The sequence below is a fragment of the Populus nigra genome, chromosome 1, assembly GCF_951802175.1.
Source record: "Populus nigra chromosome 1, ddPopNigr1.1, whole genome shotgun sequence".
NCBI classification, from domain to species: Eukaryota; Viridiplantae; Streptophyta; class Magnoliopsida; order Malpighiales; family Salicaceae; genus Populus; species Populus nigra.
Window position 1 is genome coordinate 48,130,051 of NC_084852.1, and position 16,752 is coordinate 48,146,802.

Sequence of the window (16,752 nt, forward strand, 5' to 3'; positions counted from 1 at the left end):
TCAAGCAAATCATGATTTTTACGTTCAAATATCTCGTTTTGTTGAGGTGTACCAACACAGCTAGTTTGATGCAGAATTCCATTAGAATGTAAATATTTTGACATGTCTTTGGACATATATTCGGTGCCATTGTTAGATTAAAGGATTTTAATGTGAGCTGAAAATTGATTGATTGCTAACAAATGAAAATCCTTAAAATAAACAAATACATCATGCTTAGTTTTTAATAGATACACCCAAGTAACCCTAGAGAAGTTATCGATAAATGTAACAAAATATTTAAAACCATCAATGGAAGTATGGAAGGGTCCCCATACATCTGCATGAACAAGTTCAAACGCATGAGTACTTTTTGACATTGAAGGAGTAAACGGAAGTCTTGTAGATTTTGAAAAATGATAAATCTCACAATTGAGCGATTCATGTACTTGAACCGACTTTATTTTACTAAGAACAGACTCTGAAAGGTGAGTTAGACAACGATGCCATAAGAGGTGCTCATGGGTGGATTAGTTGTTGCTTGAAAACCCCTGGAGACTTGTGATTTTTAGGATATATAATAGAGACCATGCAGGAAAAATCCTTCACCAATCATCTCCTTAGTGACAAGATCCTGAAACATAACTTTGGAAGAAGTAAGAATTATTTCACAGTTTAGAGTGGTTGTAATCTTACTGACTGAAAGCAATTGAAATGGAAATGATGGTATAAATAGAACATCAAACACTATCTTATCAGAGAGTAGATTAATTTTTCCCTTCCTTTTAACATAAGTACCCTTCTCATCAGCAACAGATACAAGTATGGGTTTGACAAATGATTTAAGGTCATGAATGTTATCTAATTTGTTTGACATGTGATCGGTGGCACCATAATCTATTATCCAAAGATCATGCAAATTTACAAGTTCTAATGCAGTCATGAAAGTAATCAGATTACCTTGGCTATTTTTCAGGTCTGCTTCTGCTAAAAAATCAGCAAAGTGACTGAGAAGAGCAGTTGGTTGCTTCTGGTCTTGACTGATAGATTCATCATGTGATTTTCCTTAGCCATGTTTGCCGTGCAAATAATTAGCAAAATCAGATATCAGAGTTGCAGAATTGGTAGAAAAGCTTTCGGTGGAATTCACATGATTATTTTCAAGGTATGACTTATGATTATTTGTGCGTCTTGGTGGTCTTCTTAGGTCCTTTGCAAACTTAAGCTTAATTTCAGGATGAAGGAGGCAACAACGATCTACATTATGACCAAGATTGTGGCAGTAATGACACTTGAAATCGGTTCATTTCCCTTTGTAGTTTTTTGAATCTGACAATGGTCTATGTTGACCATGATCAAAAGAACCAGAATTCATATCCTGCGACGTCAATTTGGTCTGATAAGCATGAGTTTCAGAAACTTCAACATCACGCGTCATTACTTTCCTACGTATTTCCTCACGTTGGATGGTGGTGCAAACCAATTTCAAGGATGGTAGTTCTGGATTCATCAGAATATGGCTTCGCAGGTCTTCAAAATCTGGGCTGAGACTTGCTAGCAGCTAAAAAATCCTATCCTCCTCAGTTCTTTTTCATAATATAGCAACATCAGTAGTGTGTGGGCGATATATTTCTAGTTCATTCCATAGGTTTTTAAGGCTTCCCAACAGCTGAACAAAGAGCTTTCCTTCCTAGTGAAGGTTGGCAACCTCGCGATGAATTTGGAATATCATGGCAGCATTATTTTGATTTCCATACATGTCACGAATTGCATCCCACAGGTCCAGTGATGATTCTGAGAAACTAAAAATCTCAGCAAGGTTCCTTTCCATGGAGTTGAGGATCCAAGATATGACCAACTGGTTCTTGGAAAGCCATGTTGCATATTCTGGATCATTAACTTATAGAGGAACGATAGAACCATTTATGAACCCCAACTTAGATCTTCCACCAAGAGCAATAGTGACAGCCTTTGACCAAGGGAGATAATTGAATTCATTCAACAACACAGAACTCAATATTTGAGATGTGTTGGTATCATCAGAACAATTTGCTAGTGCTGAGACCTTTGATCCAATATCAATGGCATCCTTCAAATGGTCTTCCATGACAACGTCATTGTCTCTCCCTATAGCATGAGAATTCAAACACTATGCTTTGATACCATTTAGCAAAGTTGTTAATTCCGTTCCGTTTCGGCCGGAATGCCCGGAACGTCTCGTACCAGTTAAAAAAACGAAACAAAACGGAACAAGTTTTGCCTCGCTTAAAATCTCGGCCTGATCCGGAAATTCCGGTCAAATTTCGGCCGGAACGTTCCGGCCGAATTCCATGTGTTCCGTTTCGGGTTAAAGTCACCGAGTCAAAGTCAAAGACTCAAAATTAAACCCGGTTCATTTTCATTAACTGCACAGTGCACGGTACACCCACGCTCTTTTTCTCTGAAGTCTAAGACTCTAAAGTAAACTAAGCCAAATCCCTAATTTCTCTTCCTCCTTCCTCCTCGCAGACTTAACTCTCAAGTTCCCAACCAAAACAATTACAATCGGCAGTTCCCAACCAAAACAATTACAATCGGCATCTTGTTTTTCAGTTTCACGAACTCCCCTTCCATTGGAGTTCAAACTTCAAACAGCTGATTCAATCTCCCTGGTTTGGTCGTTCGATCATCTCTCAAACTATTACATAAGCTTCATCTCTCAATCGGTTTCTAGGCTTTCACGTCATCTTCAACAACTTCGTTCTCAAGGTAAGAGCCTGCCTTTCTTGATTTTAAGACCCCACATAACCATGTCAATGAAGCTAGTGGACTATTTTTAATTTTTCATTTTCTGTGGAAGATAATTCTACAGCTTGATTTAATGTTGACAATCAAATTCATATACAAGACCTACCTCAGTTTCCATGCCTTGTGACAGTGTTATCACCCACACAACTAATTAAAATAAATTAAGTAGATTGACAGGATGTATTTCATTTCTAATAGCCCCAGAACTCGTTAATTGCTGCATCATTAGGAAGACTTTGATGCTCAAAGAAAGGGCTCTTAGGAATGTCGAAACTAGCATATTCTTCAGATAGAGCAATATTTCCGTTCTTGTGGATCGACTTGAAAGTCTTGGCAGAGATATCAAAGTGCAATATCCAGTTTATATTAAGCTATTATTTACGAGTCAAGATATATATGGCCTATATGTTAAGGCAATGCCTAAGTGTAAATTATTGTCTGCAGGGATCAAAACAGAGAAGGAGTCCCCCTGCAACCTGGCAAAGAACCAGAAGACTCATCAAACCTCACTTTGTGGCCATCCATTTCGTTCACTTCTCAAATAATTGTCTCTGCAGAGCTAAGGTGCAATTTTTTCTCTCTCTTCAAGTTCAAATTGGAAATAGAAAATGCATGAACTTAGTTCTGTTAACTTACACTGCTAGAATGTTAATAGTCTTAGGCTTGCCATAAATTCAAAGGACAAAACACTTTAGAAAGTTGTCTTTTATGATAAATGGCTTTGATTTCTACGTTGAAAGTTTTTTATATATATATAAATCAAATTAAGAGATGGCTTACTGCAATGAATCCATTGTTTAGGACTTAGGTGGTATGGAATCTGTATTATGTGCATAAGCCTATACAAACTAAATAACCAGATTAATTGCTAGGTTGCTAGGTTTGGTAGTTAATAATATAATTAACTTGACCATGCCCAGATTAATTATAAGGAAGGATACATAATTATTATATGAAACCGAATGTATCAAATAATAAATTTAAAGTGTGAAGCCAACAAATAATATTTGTAAATCAACATGGTATCTTGAGAAATGTCATTTTTTTCATTTGAAGTTATTGGTATCATTACCATCCATTTTACTTTAAAAATCACGTTGATGTAAATTGTAATAGCTGAAATTAATTGTGTTTTATTTTTTTTTCAGATCAAATTACATGGCTGAAAACTCATCAAGTGGTGGTTCTTCTATGGCTTCAGCTCCAGCAAGATCAGATGATCCAGCATGGGCTCATGGGCAAGTGGTTGTTGGTGCAAAGAACTCAAGTATATGTGTTCATTGTAGCAAAAGGATCAATGGTGGTGGTATTACTCGTCTGAAGTATCACCTTGCTGGTATTAAGGGCCAAGTTGAAGCTTGTAAAAAGGTTCCTCCAGATGTGAAATGGCAAATGAAGCAGTTGATAGAGGACTTAACAATGGAGAAAGAGAAAAGAAAGAGACTTAGAACTGATATTGGAAATTCTCAATCACTTTCCAATGATGAAGTCGAAGAGGGTGGTAGTGCAAATCCTACTTTAAGTGATATCGGTTCAAAAGCAACTAAAAGATTGACAATGCAAGGCACAAGTGCAAATAGAAAAAAGATGACTTCATTCGTTCCACGAACTACCCCAAGTTCACAACCTAGCATTAAAAGTGCAATGGCTTCTAAAGAGAAGGAACATAATGCAAGGAAGGTCATTGCAAGATGGTGGTATGATGTTAATGTACCATTTAATGGTGCTAAATCATACTATTATCAACCAATGATAGACGCCATAGCATCAATGGGACCTGGTTTTAAAGGACCATCATATCATGATTTAAGGGGACCACTTTTGAAAGATGTAGTTCATGATGTCCATGAATACCTCTTTGAAATCAAGGCTGATTGGAAACTTTATGGATGCTCCATTATGGCAGATGGGTGGTCAAATAGAAGGAATGTACCAATTGTGAATTTTCTTGCTTATTCTCCAAGAGGTACCATATTCTTGAAGTCAGTTGACACTTCGGGTCTTCGAAAAGATAAAGAGACATTGCTTGAAATGTTTGATGAAGTTGTCAAAGAAGTGGGGCAAGAAAATATTGTCCAATTTGTTAGTGATAATGAGGCTGCATTCAAGGCTGCTGGGAAGGCTTTGCAACAAAGGTATGGCACTTTCTTTTGGTCTCCTTGTGCTGCCCATTGCATTGATTTGATGTTAGAAAATATTTCTGATCCAAGATATTTTCCGATGATTGATGAAACCATTAAGAAGGCAAGAAACATAACCAAATTTATATATAATCATGCATGGGTTTTAGCTTTGATGAGGAAAGACTTTACTAATGGAAATGATCTATGTCGTCCTGGCATTACAAGGTTTGCTACCCATTTTTTAAGCATCCAATGTTTACTTAAGTTTAAGAAAGAGCTTCGACAAATGTTTACTTGCATGAAATGGGTAGAATCAAGTCATGGTAAAAGTAAAGTTGGAAAGGAAATAACTGCCATAATTTTACAAGATAAAGACTTTTGGCCTCGATGTGAACATATAGTCAAAGTTAGTGAACCTTTAGTACGAGTTCTTCGGTTAGCAGATAGTGAAGAAAAACCATCAATGGGTTATTTATATGAGGCAATGGATAAAGCAAAAGAAGCCATCAAGACAAGGTTGAAAAATAGAGTATCTCAATATGGACCATATATTCGGGTAATTGATGCTAGATGGGATAAGCAACTTCATAGTCCATTACATGCAGCAGGTTGTTTTCTTAATCCTGGAATCTATTTTAGGCCTTCTTTTTCAAAACAAAAGGAGGTTACTCGAGGTTTGCTTAGCACAATTACTAGATTGGTCCCTGATTGTGACACTCAAGATGTAATTAGTGGCCAACTTGAGGAGTATAAGAAAGCAACTTGTGATTTTGGCATGCCTCTAGCTATTCGTCAAAGAGAAAAGTTAAATCCAGGTAATAACATTTTGTTTTTTAAATATAATATTGTTTTGTATTTATAATATCTGATTTATTAAACTTTTGTCTTATCTAGTTGCATGGTGGGAGCAATTTGGCAATGACACTCAAGAACTTCAAAAGTTTGCAATTCGAATTCTTAGTCAATGTTGTAGTGCAACTGGGTGTGAAAGAAATTGGAGTATATTTGAATTTATTCATTCTAAAAGGCGCAATAGGCTAGAGCACAAGAGATTGAGTGATCTAGTATTTGTTCGTTATAATTTGAGGATTCAACAGAGGTAAAATATTGATATTATCATATTAATAATAATATTGAAAATGATTATTACTATTTTCATTAACAATGATATTAATTTTTTAAAATTAAATTTATCACTAATATATATGTGGTTTATATTCATGTTGTTTTTTTGTAGGAATTTGAGCAAAATAAGGGATGCTTTAGATCCTATTAGCCTCGATAACATTGATCTATTAAATGAATGGATTTGTGAAGAACCTAGCCTTCTTAATGGAGATGATATAAGTTGGGAGACTATAGAAGCACCTTTGTCTACTTTGACTTTAGAGGATGAAGAGACATGTTTTGATGAAGAGAATGAGCTTGGTGGAAATGATCAACTATTGGAATGTCTAGTTGATGACTTTCCCTACATACCATCACAAGATCAAGATCCTTATTTCTATGTTAATGATGGAGATGATGTTTGATTTATGTTTCTTTTATGTTAAAACATTTTACTTTCATAATATTTTTGTATTTTGTTTAAGTTGAATTACTTTAAGACTTTAAGTTATTTAATCTTGACTATTTAGAAATATTTTAAATTTTAAAATTATGTTTGCTTGACATTGTGTTTGTGCTTTGTAATGCATAATTTATAATTAATTTATCTTCAATATATATATATATATATGAACAGTACAACCCCGAAACGGCATGCCGAAACGCTCCGAAACCGAAACATTTCGTTCCAATTGAAAAAACGAAACACCTGCCGAAACGGTATTGACAACCTTGCCATGTAGAAATTTGAAGCAGAGTAATGAAGAGATGTGAGACAGTGCAATAGTAAAACAGAGTTATACATTTATCCCTTTTTTATGCTGTACATATGTATATATAGAGAGGGAAAAACTTGCAGCAAGGAAAGACAATCCTGCGTATATTTCTCTCATGATTATGCTAAGATTATATGCTAATAATAAATACACAATCATATCTAAACTAGATAAGAAATAAGTTATACTTGGTAATGGCATAATAGTGAAGATCAAAATCGCTTCAGTATCTTCAATAGATTGGTAATGGATTGGTGATGGTGGGTGGTCATGGAAATGTTGAGGGTTTTTCAAGTTGCAAACTTGTTGAGGAATGAGCGAACAACCTTAATAGGTAACTGAATTGGTTTATGTTTCTGGTGTTATTCTTTTTGTGGTGAGGTTTGGTTGCTGATCAAAGACATGTTGTCTAAAAAGATTAAAAAAATAATTTAAAAAAAATAATTTAAATTCTAGATTAAAAAAATAATTTTAAAAAAAATAATTTAAATTCTAGATAGGTCATGGTAGTGGATTGTTGAGATATTTTGCATTTTTAATCTATGATATAAAATGTTATTAAATTTTAAGGGGTATAGTTTAATTGATCAGGTTTTGAATTTACTTTTTAGAGATTATTAGTTTAAGTGCTATAAATTTTAAGGTTGTTAATTTTAAAATTTTAAAAAATTAATCAAGATATGTGTAAATTAGTCCGGACAATCGTTATATAAAAAAAATGTTATTAATTATAAAAATAAGTAGCAGATGAAGTACTAGAGCCGAATGCGTGCGCAACTACCTCGAGCCATTAGCCAGCGCTAGAACGCAGACACCAAGTCAAGACCCCAAAAGCCCCACACTTGACGATAAAAAGTAATCCTCCATTTTATGCAGCAACTGTAACCAAGATTTAAGAAGCTCTCATCTTACAGGTTTTGCAAAGGTAATGATGGGTTCTTATGCTCTCACTTCATTCTTACCTTTTTTTTTTTGAGGTGTTCTTTTTAACAGTAGCAGATTGATGCTTGCTGTTCCTTTTCTCTGCTCTTATATGTTTGATTCCCATTAATTTTTTTGTTCTTCATTTTTCGGTTTCATTTGCTTATATTTTGAATCCTGTTTTAGCTTAATTTCTTCTGTGATTTTTATTGCCGCCACGATTGCTAACAAAGTAAAGTCAACGGTCATTGATAACAAGTTTTGTAATTGCCAATTCTTGATGTCTTGCTTTATAAACAAAGTAAAGTCAACTATCAATTCGAGATTTCAAGTTAATTTTCTTTATGTTGATCAGTTTTCGTTTTTTAATCAGACCCTTTTCGAAGAAGGAGAAGCTATGGCTGCAGCTTTGGTAGGAGGGTCAATTCTCTCTGCTTCCCTTCAAGTTTTGTTTGATAGAATGGCGTCTCGTGAGGTTTTAGACTTCTTCAAGGAGCGAAAACTCAATGAAAGGCTGCTTAAGAAGTTGAAGATTATGATGATATCTGTCAATGGAGTGCTTGATGATGCAGAGGAGAAGCAGGTTACCAAGCCAGCTGTGAAAGAGTGGCTTGATGAGCTTAAAGATGCCGTGTATGAAGCAGATGACTTGCTGGATGAGATTGCTTATGAAGCTCTGCGGTTGGAGGTGGAAGCTGGATCACAAATCACCGCTAATCAGGCACGCAGCACTTTGTCTTCTAGTAAAAGGGAGAAGGAAGAGATGGAAGAAAAGTTGGTAGAGATCCTTGATAGACTTGAATATTTAGTACAACAAAGGGATGCCCTTGGTTTGAGGGAGGGTGTGGGAGAAAAACCATCATTACAGAAAATACCAACAACTTCTTTGGTGGATGATATTGATGTTTGCGGTAGGGATCATGATAAGGAAGCTATACTGAAGTTGTTGCTATCTGATGTTTCAAATGGGAAAAACTTAGATGTGATTCCCATTGTTGGTATGGGTGGAATCGGTAAGACTACTCTTGCTCAGCTTGTCTACAATGACCGCGGAGTGCAGGAGTCATTTGATCTCAAAGCATGGGTCTGTGTTTCAGAAAATTTTGATGTTTTCAAGATAACAAATGATGTCCTTGAGGAGTTCGGTTCGGTGATTGATGATGCCAGGACTCCAAATCAGCTTCAACTAAAGCTAAGGGAGAGATTAAGGGACCACAAATTTCTGCTTGTTTTAGATGATGTTTGGAATAATAGCTATGCTGATTGGGATATTCTAATGAGACCTCTAAAGTCGGCAGGACAGGGAAGCAAGATTATTGTCACGACACGCAATGAAAGCGTAGCATCAGTCATGCGTACTGTTGCAACTTACCGTCTAAAGGAATTAACCAACGATGATTGCTGGTTCTTGTTTGCAAAACATGCATTTGATGATGGAAATTCATCCCTACATCCAGATTTGCAAGTAATTGGAAGAGAAATAGTGAGAAAATGTAAAGGCCTGCCGCTAGCTGCAAAAACACTTGGGGGTCTCCTTCGCTCCAAAAGAGATGCTAAGGAGTGGATGAAGATATTGAGGAGTGATATGTGGGATTTACCAATTGACAACATTCTTCTAGCTTTGAGATTGAGTTATCGTTATCTCCCATCACATCTAAAACAACGTTTTGCTTACTCTGCAATATTTCCTAAAGGTTATGAATTTCAAAAGGAGGAATTACTATTTCTATGGATGGCAGAGGGTTTTATAAACCAACCTAAAGGAAACATGGAGATAGAAGATTTGGGCGAAGAGTATTTTCATGATCTTGTATCAAGGTCATTTTTTCAACAATCAAGTGGCTATACATCATCATTTGTTATGCATGACCTAATAAATGACTTAGCAAAATTTGTTTCTGGAGAATTTTGCTGCAGGTTAGAGGATGACAATTCAAGTAAGATTAGTAAAAAGGCCCGTCATTTATCGTTTGCAAGAATACATGGTGATGGCACTATGATACTGAAAGGTGCTTGTGAAGCCCACTTTTTGCGTACACTTTTGCTTTTCAATCGGTCATACTGGCAGCAGGGGAGACATGTTGGCAATGGGGCAATGAACAATTTATTTCTGACATTCAGGTGCTTACGGGCACTGTCTCTGTCTCTGGATCATGATGTAGTTGGTTTGCCTAATTCAATTGGTAATCTGAAGCATTTGCGATACTTGAATCTATCTGCAACATCAATAGTAAGGTTGCCTGACTCTGTGAGTACTTTATATAATTTGCAAACATTAATTTTGCATGAATGCAAAGACCTCATTGAGTTGCCTACCAGCATGATGAAATTGATCAACTTATGCCATCTTGATATTACAAAAACAAAGTTACAAGCGATGCCATCGCAATTAAGTAAGCTAACAAAACTCCTTAAGCTAACTGATTTCTTTTTGGGAAAACAAAGTGGGTCAAGCATTAATGAGTTGGGGAAGCTCCAGCACCTAAGAGGAACACTCCGCATTTGGAATCTTCAAAATGTCATGGATGCTCAGAATGCAATAAAAGCCAATTTGAAGGGTAAACAACTGCTTAAGGAGTTGGAGTTAACTTGGAAAGGTGATACTAATGATTCACTGCATGAAAGACTCGTACTGGAGCAATTACAGCCTCATATGAACATTGAATGCCTTTCAATTGTTGGTTATATGGGTACTAGATTTCCAGATTGGATAGGAGATTCCTCGTTCTCAAATATAGTTTCCTTGAAGCTCCTTGGCTGTAAATACTGCTCCTCCTTACCTCCACTTGGACAGCTAGTGTCTCTTAAAGATCTCCTGATCAAAGAATTTGGTGAAATCATGGTTGTTGGTCCCGAGTTCTATGGAAGTTGCACATCCTTGAAGAAGCCATTTGGATCCCTTGAAATTTTGACATTTGAAGGGATGTCAAAATGGCACGAGTGGTTTTTCTATTCAGAAGATGATGAAGGTGGAGCTTTCCCTCGCCTCCAAAAGCTTTACATAAATTGTTGTCCACACCTAACAAAAGTCCTGCCCAACTGTCAACTTCCCTGTTTAACAACACTTGAGATCAGGAAATGTCCACAGCTTGTGTCTTTACTTCCAAGGATTCCGAGCTTCCTTATAGTAGAGGTGGAAGATGATTCTCGAGAAGTGTTGCTAGAGAAATTGTCTTCTGGGCAGCACAGCCTCAAACTTGACCGACTGAAGTCCCTTGACTCCCTATTAAAGGGATGCTTGTCCACTACAGAAAAAATTCTAGTAAGGAACTGTGATTCACTTGAGAGCTTCCCACTGGACCAGTGTCCTCAGTTAAAGCATGTTCGGATCCATGGATGTCCAAATCTCCAATCCCTTTCTTCACATGAAGTAGCTCGTGGGGATGTCACATCTCTCTATTCCTTGGATATCAGGGACTGCCCCCATTTGGTATCTTTTCCCGAAGGAGGATTAGCTGCTCCAAATATGACAGTGCTCCGGTTGCGGAACTGCTCTAAGATGACGTCACTGCCTGAATATATGGACTCCCTTCTCCCGTCCCTCGTGGAAATTTCTTTAAGAAGGTGTCCAGAACTTGAGTCATTTCCAAAAGGGGGATTGCCCTGCAAATTAGAATCACTTGAGGTCTATGCATGCAAGAAACTCATTAATGCCTGCTCAGAATGGAATTTGCAAAAACTCCACTCTCTTTCACGCTTAACTATTGGTATGTGCAAAGAAGTGGAATCCTTCCCTGAAAGTTTGCGGCTTCCACCCAGTCTTTGTTCTCTTAAAATCTCAGAACTCCAAAATCTGAAATCGCTGGACTACAGGGAACTTCAACACCTTACCTCTCTTAGAGAATTGATGATTGATGGTTGCCCTAAGCTCCAGTCATTGCCAGAAGGACTGCCTGCCACTCTTACCTCTTTTAAAATATGGGCACTTCAGAATCTGGAGTCTCTAGGACACAAGGGATTTCAACACCTCACTGCTCTTAGAGAATTGGAGATTGAGAGCTGCCCCATGCTGCAGTCCATGCCAGAAGAACCATTGCCCCCCTCTCTCTCATCTCTATATATCCGGGAGTGTCCTTTGCTGGAAAGTAGGTGTCAGCGAGAGAAGGGGGAAGACTGGCACAAGATTCAGCATGTTCCTAACATACATATCTATGCAACATGCTGAGGTATTATAATCCAAATTCAATATCAAGATTCCTAGTGCTGTTGCATGCTAATTCTGTTTTGAAGCATCATATTTTTAACAGATATAAAGCTACTTTTAAATCCATTGGTGACAAACACACCTAGATGCACAAGTGCGAGCGTGCACAGGCAGATGTGTGGTGGTGCTTTTTGACTTTGAATATCCATGGCATGCTTCTTTAGTACCTGGTGGGATTCAGATGTAAATTCATAATAAATCACTTTCATGTTATTAGGATTGATTTACTAAATGAAATAGATTCCTTACATAAATATCTTAATTGGTGCTGCTTATGAGAGTATAGTGTTGCTCAATTTCGAAGGGAAAGGATTCAGACTAATGCATTTTCATATAAGGAATATCTAGATGGTGCTTCTGCTTGGTATGTGGAGTGGTCATGCACTAATTGGAGGCTTATGGTGAGCATAGTATTGATATTGGAACTGATTTCAAATTTGGTTCAGAAATTACACTTGAAAGACTGAAGCTCGGGCACAGGATTTTGTGTTATCAAATATAGTTGATGGTCATTTCTGCTTGGAGTGTTGCCTGCTGATTCACCATTCATCGGTTAGCCCGACATATTTTGGAGCTATATTCCAGTCTTCCAGGTTAGGTCATGGCATTAATTTTTTTAAAAAAGTTATATATGCACTTCAAATTTTCGTACTTCCACTATGTATGTGTGTGTGAAACCATGGAACATTCAAATGATGTTTCACTTGGGTTTGATTTGCATGTTTGTCATGAATTAGAAGTCCTAATGGCTAGTTGCTCTCATAGTTGTCTGTTGCTGTGTGTGTAAAACCGTGGAACATACAAATGATGTTTCACTCTGGTTTGATTTGCAATCATGTCATGGATTAGAAGTCGTAAACGCCAGTTGCTCTCATAGTTGTCTGTTGGATTGTGTGTGAAACCGTGGAACATACAAATGATGTTTCGCTCAGGTTTGATTTCCAAGTATGTCATGGATTAAAAGTCCTAATGGCTAGTTGGTCTCAGAGACTTTTTTTAAAAAAGTGGAATTTCTTGGGATAGTATGCTATATAAATCAACATCCTTTTCTATTCAAGTCCCTATACGCTTAAACATTCAGAGATGTATCCTATTAAGAATTAACAATCTTTTTTTTTTCATAGACACTAACCAAAAAAATAAGAGAGAAAGAATTAGTTATTTTTATATCTCAAAAAAAAGAGAATTAATATAGGACTAGGATTGTTACCGTTGGAAAATATAAAATATATATAAAAGACTAATGATTTTAATCTGAATCTTAAATGGAAATCTTCAGAGGCAAGTCTTGTTCAGATTGATTGCAGTACTGTTGAAGAGTATTTCTGTAAGAGAGGTCGATGCCTTTTATGCTTGCTTGTCATACTATTTGGATTGGAGAAAACTTGAAATTGCTTATGTACTCTATTGAATAGCTTGTTTCAGGTTTCATCTCCAAATGGTAGGCTTTAAGAAATGTTCAATACCATACTGAAATATAGAAGTAAAAAGATTGCTGGTAATGGCCACGTAATCCTTCTTGCATGCATATATTTCTCTCTGTATCAATGCAGATAGCAGAGTGGGTGATGCTTATTTATTACTCAAGTATATAACTTTTTTTTTTTTTATCAACAGAGTTTCCCTGAGTTTTGAGGCCAATCCATGTTGCAAATCCAAATTCTTTCTCAGTTGTCTGACTACGTTGAAGATGAAACATCATGTATGGCTAAAGCTTGAATGGCAATTCTGTAGAGACAAAGCTGACCACCTGTAAGTGAAAGATGTGACTGGATAGCAAATGCATCACAAGCCTTAGCAGAGCTCCATTCCTTGATCACAGTAAACTTTGTGTTATAGTATGTGGCTCATAGGGAGATTATTGGAAATTACTAATACCTCTTGTACCTAATTTGACATATAGTGAAATATAACTCCGCTCCTCATGTGGATGTAGGCACATTGCCGAACAATGTTAAATCTGTGTTATTTCTTGTTTCCTCTCTTTTGCAATATTCATTTTTATTGCTGCAGGTTTCAGAACACTTGAATGTAGTTAAATCTGCAAAAAGTCTGTCCACGCTGTCAAAACATGAGCGTAAACAAAAGCTTAACAGGCCATGTTCAGATTTCAAGAAACAAGGCCGTTACCACTGCGGCTGATAAGAGTTTAACGTCCCTCAATTTTGAAGGTATGAATCATACCTTGTAAATGGGATTCTGAGGTAGGAGCTCGTTTTCAAGTGGGCATTCATCTCTCAGAACTGAAGCTTCAGAATGAGCTTTCGCATTTTCAAGAGCAGCTGATAAGCAAATGTTGTTATGTGTTGATTCATCTAGTTTAGTCCCACAGCTATCACAACATATGTTCAGAAAGCAAGATGTAGCAACAATGAAGTAACTCTCGATCTTTCCATGTTAGTTCAGGAATTTGTGTCTTGTAAATTATAATGCCATGCATGTACGAGGATTAAGTTCACAAACATGCACCGAATGATGTTTTCTCTTGTACTTGATTTGCAAGCATGCTTTATTTCCATGGATGACAGTTTCTCCCGGGGAACTGCTCCCATGTGTTGGATTAATGTTATGTTCTCATCTCTCTCTCTCTCTCTGCCGAGTATAGTAGTTGAAGGGAAATTCGAACTTTTTAAAGGATGAATTCGACAAGTTGTGTAATATCCAACATTTCAATAACCAATGTACAGGTAATAAAACTAGTTAACTTGGCATCTAAATAGAATTTCAACTTCATCATGTTTCTTTCAAGTTAATAAACCCCAACTCATGCTGAGCACACCATGCTCATTTCGAAGCAATCCCATTACAGAAAATCCTACTGGTCTAGGCTCAATTTCAGCTAACTCACATCATGCACTCCCATCTTCAACTGTGGCCCAGAATTGTGTCTGCCCAAATTTGAGAAAAGAAGTGAGAAACAAAGAGCGTTGAACTTTCAACAGAGCTGAATATTGGACTCATCTACACAAGACTACTACTCGGTCCCAAGTTCGAAAATGTTTTGTCTCGTTACATTTCTAACCCTCGAGTCTTGAACTTTTAGCTTGGGTGACTAATTAAAGGGTTTCTTTTCAACGTTTTAATATACTTGAGTTAACTCGTAAAGCATTGAGTCCTATCGAGGCAAACAAATTTCTGTGACAAACAAGAATGCATGCACAAATTTCCCAATCTAGAACAAGATGCATACACAATTACAATGGTCAAATAAGGTTGTTGTTCTACGAGTCAAAGCCAAGCCCCGAGAAGCAAAACCAGGGAGAAATGGTAGAGACAAAAGAACTTTGTTTCTTAATATTTGATCACACAAAGTCACATACTGTTGGATCGGAGCCCCAGTTGGCTTCATCAAACAAAGAAAAGTGAGAGACACGGAAGAACAGACTGGTGGGAATTGCCCATGGTGGGTGTGACTTTTGGAAAGAGAGACGTCGGCCGTTGTACAGGCAATTAGGGCAGATACATTGCACACATGACATGATCTCTTTAATTATATGAGAAAGATATAGCTAAACTATATTATATAGTCCTTCATTAAAATCCAATCTTAAAAAGCAAACACCAGCAGCAGCAGTCAGTGCAAATGTACCCACTTGCAAGCATGCAGCACATATTCTTCCAATCTGTACAGAGGAGGAGAAATTTCATAGTTTATGTCACTATCATTCATCATGTGATTGATATCTTCAAATCATTATGCTTTTTTTTTTTAATGAGTTGCTATTCTCGATTTTAGTTTTTATTTGTTTGAATAATTGTTATTTTTTAAAATATATTAAAATAATATTTTTTATACCAACAAATTAAAATAGTCCAAAAACATATAAAAAAATAATTTAAAATAAACAAAATTTTAAATTTTAAAAAAAATGCAACCCGCAGAGAAAACAAATATGTTCTTGCATATTAAAAAAATATTAATTTAATATTTTTGAAAATATTTTAAAAAAGTATCTACAAAACCACAGGACTCTCGAACATCGAACATGCTATAAGAATTTGCCTTTGTCAACAAGAAATTAGGAAAATTCATGCAAGAATTCTCGTGGGAGAACTATTGTTATTATTATTATTATTATTTTCTGGGTGTCAGACGTGCCAGCATTGAAAGGCTGTTGACGCTTCATGAAGCATGCAATGAACTGAGACACTCTCTGCGTGTTTGCCTGCCGTTGATTCCGAGAGAAAGAGAAGCATATATGTAAACTGATAGGTTCCCACTAGAAGCAGGACCATGCTTCCATGATCTGGGGTTCCAAGCATTCTTGGATTCTGGGCAATATCTTTTCGAATCCCTCTTTACTTATTCTTTTCTCTCTGCAATCGAGCTGCCGTATCTTCTTGTTCTTGATGGGTCATTGACTCAACGTCATTGGTTGTGAAATTTAGTTTTTCCCAATATCAATAATGAAAGAAAAGTATTTTCGACATGAAGCTGTTTTTTATTACTGAAATAATCCCGTTAGATGAAGAAACAACTTCGAAAAGGTAACCATAGAATAATACAGAAAATTGCATGGCGTTCAAGACTTTCCAAGTTCAGATCACTGAACACGCATCTAAACCTGCACTGTACAAAAGCATAGATTATAATATGTATCCAACTTTTCACGTAAGCATGGATTATAAGGTAACATATATGCTTTTTATGAGTATATATGTCTTAAAAATATATATTAAATTGATATTTTTTTAATGATTTGATGTGTTGATATTAAAATTTTAAAAATTTTTTTGATATATTTTTAAATAAAAAATATTTTATAAAAAAACTTTACACCACAATACTAAACAAGCTCTACATAATAAATTATAGTTATTAAATTCAATTTGAAAATTAATTCAATATAAAATC

The 16,752-nt window shown here is 36.3% G+C and overlaps 2 protein-coding genes across 21 annotated transcripts; both read left to right on the plus strand.

Moving 5' to 3' along the window:
- Positions 1-3,030: 3,030 nt before the first annotated feature.
- Positions 3,031-6,421, plus strand: LOC133682596 (uncharacterized). Its single transcript, XM_062106010.1, has 5 exons — positions 3,031-3,125; positions 3,211-3,330; positions 3,915-5,704; positions 5,784-5,988; positions 6,136-6,421. Exons 1-5 carry the CDS (start codon positions 3,031-3,033, stop codon positions 6,419-6,421), a joined length of 2,496 nt encoding a protein of 831 aa, XP_061961994.1.
- Positions 6,422-7,536: 1,115 nt separating this feature from the next.
- Positions 7,537-14,461, plus strand: LOC133681127 (putative disease resistance RPP13-like protein 1). 20 transcript variants are annotated; one of them, XM_062104254.1, is made up of 5 exons: positions 7,537-7,697; positions 8,067-12,298; positions 12,378-12,490; positions 13,323-13,395; positions 13,515-13,876. In XM_062104254.1, exon 2 carries the CDS (start codon positions 8,091-8,093, stop codon positions 11,856-11,858), a length of 3,768 nt encoding a protein of 1,255 aa, XP_061960238.1. In that variant the 5' UTR covers positions 7,537-7,697; positions 8,067-8,090; the 3' UTR covers positions 11,859-12,298; positions 12,378-12,490; positions 13,323-13,395; positions 13,515-13,876. The 20 variants fall into 20 exon arrangements, with proteins under 20 accessions (XP_061960238.1, XP_061960239.1, XP_061960240.1 ...); XM_062104255.1 differs by having other exon boundaries at positions 12,400-12,490; XM_062104256.1 differs by lacking the exon at positions 13,323-13,395 and having other exon boundaries at positions 8,067-12,067; positions 12,184-12,298; positions 12,400-12,490.
- The last annotated feature ends 2,291 nt before the right edge of the window (positions 14,462-16,752 follow it).

Excerpts from the sequence above, each read along its gene's own strand:
- LOC133682596 (XM_062106010.1), top strand. The coding sequence starts at position 3,031 with ATGTCGAAACTAGCATATTCTTCAGATAGAGCAATATTTCCGTTCTTG. Across the intron at positions 5,705-5,783 it reads AAGAGAAAAGTTAAATCCAG|TTGCATGGTGGGAGCAATTT; the intron begins GTAATAACATTT and ends TGTCTTATCTAG. Across the intron at positions 5,989-6,135 it reads AATTTGAGGATTCAACAGAG|CAAAATAAGGGATGCTTTAG; the intron begins GTAAAATATTGA and ends TAGGAATTTGAG.
- LOC133681127 (XM_062104245.1), top strand. The coding sequence starts at position 8,091 with ATGGCTGCAGCTTTGGTAGGAGGGTCAATTCTCTCTGCTTCCCTTCAA.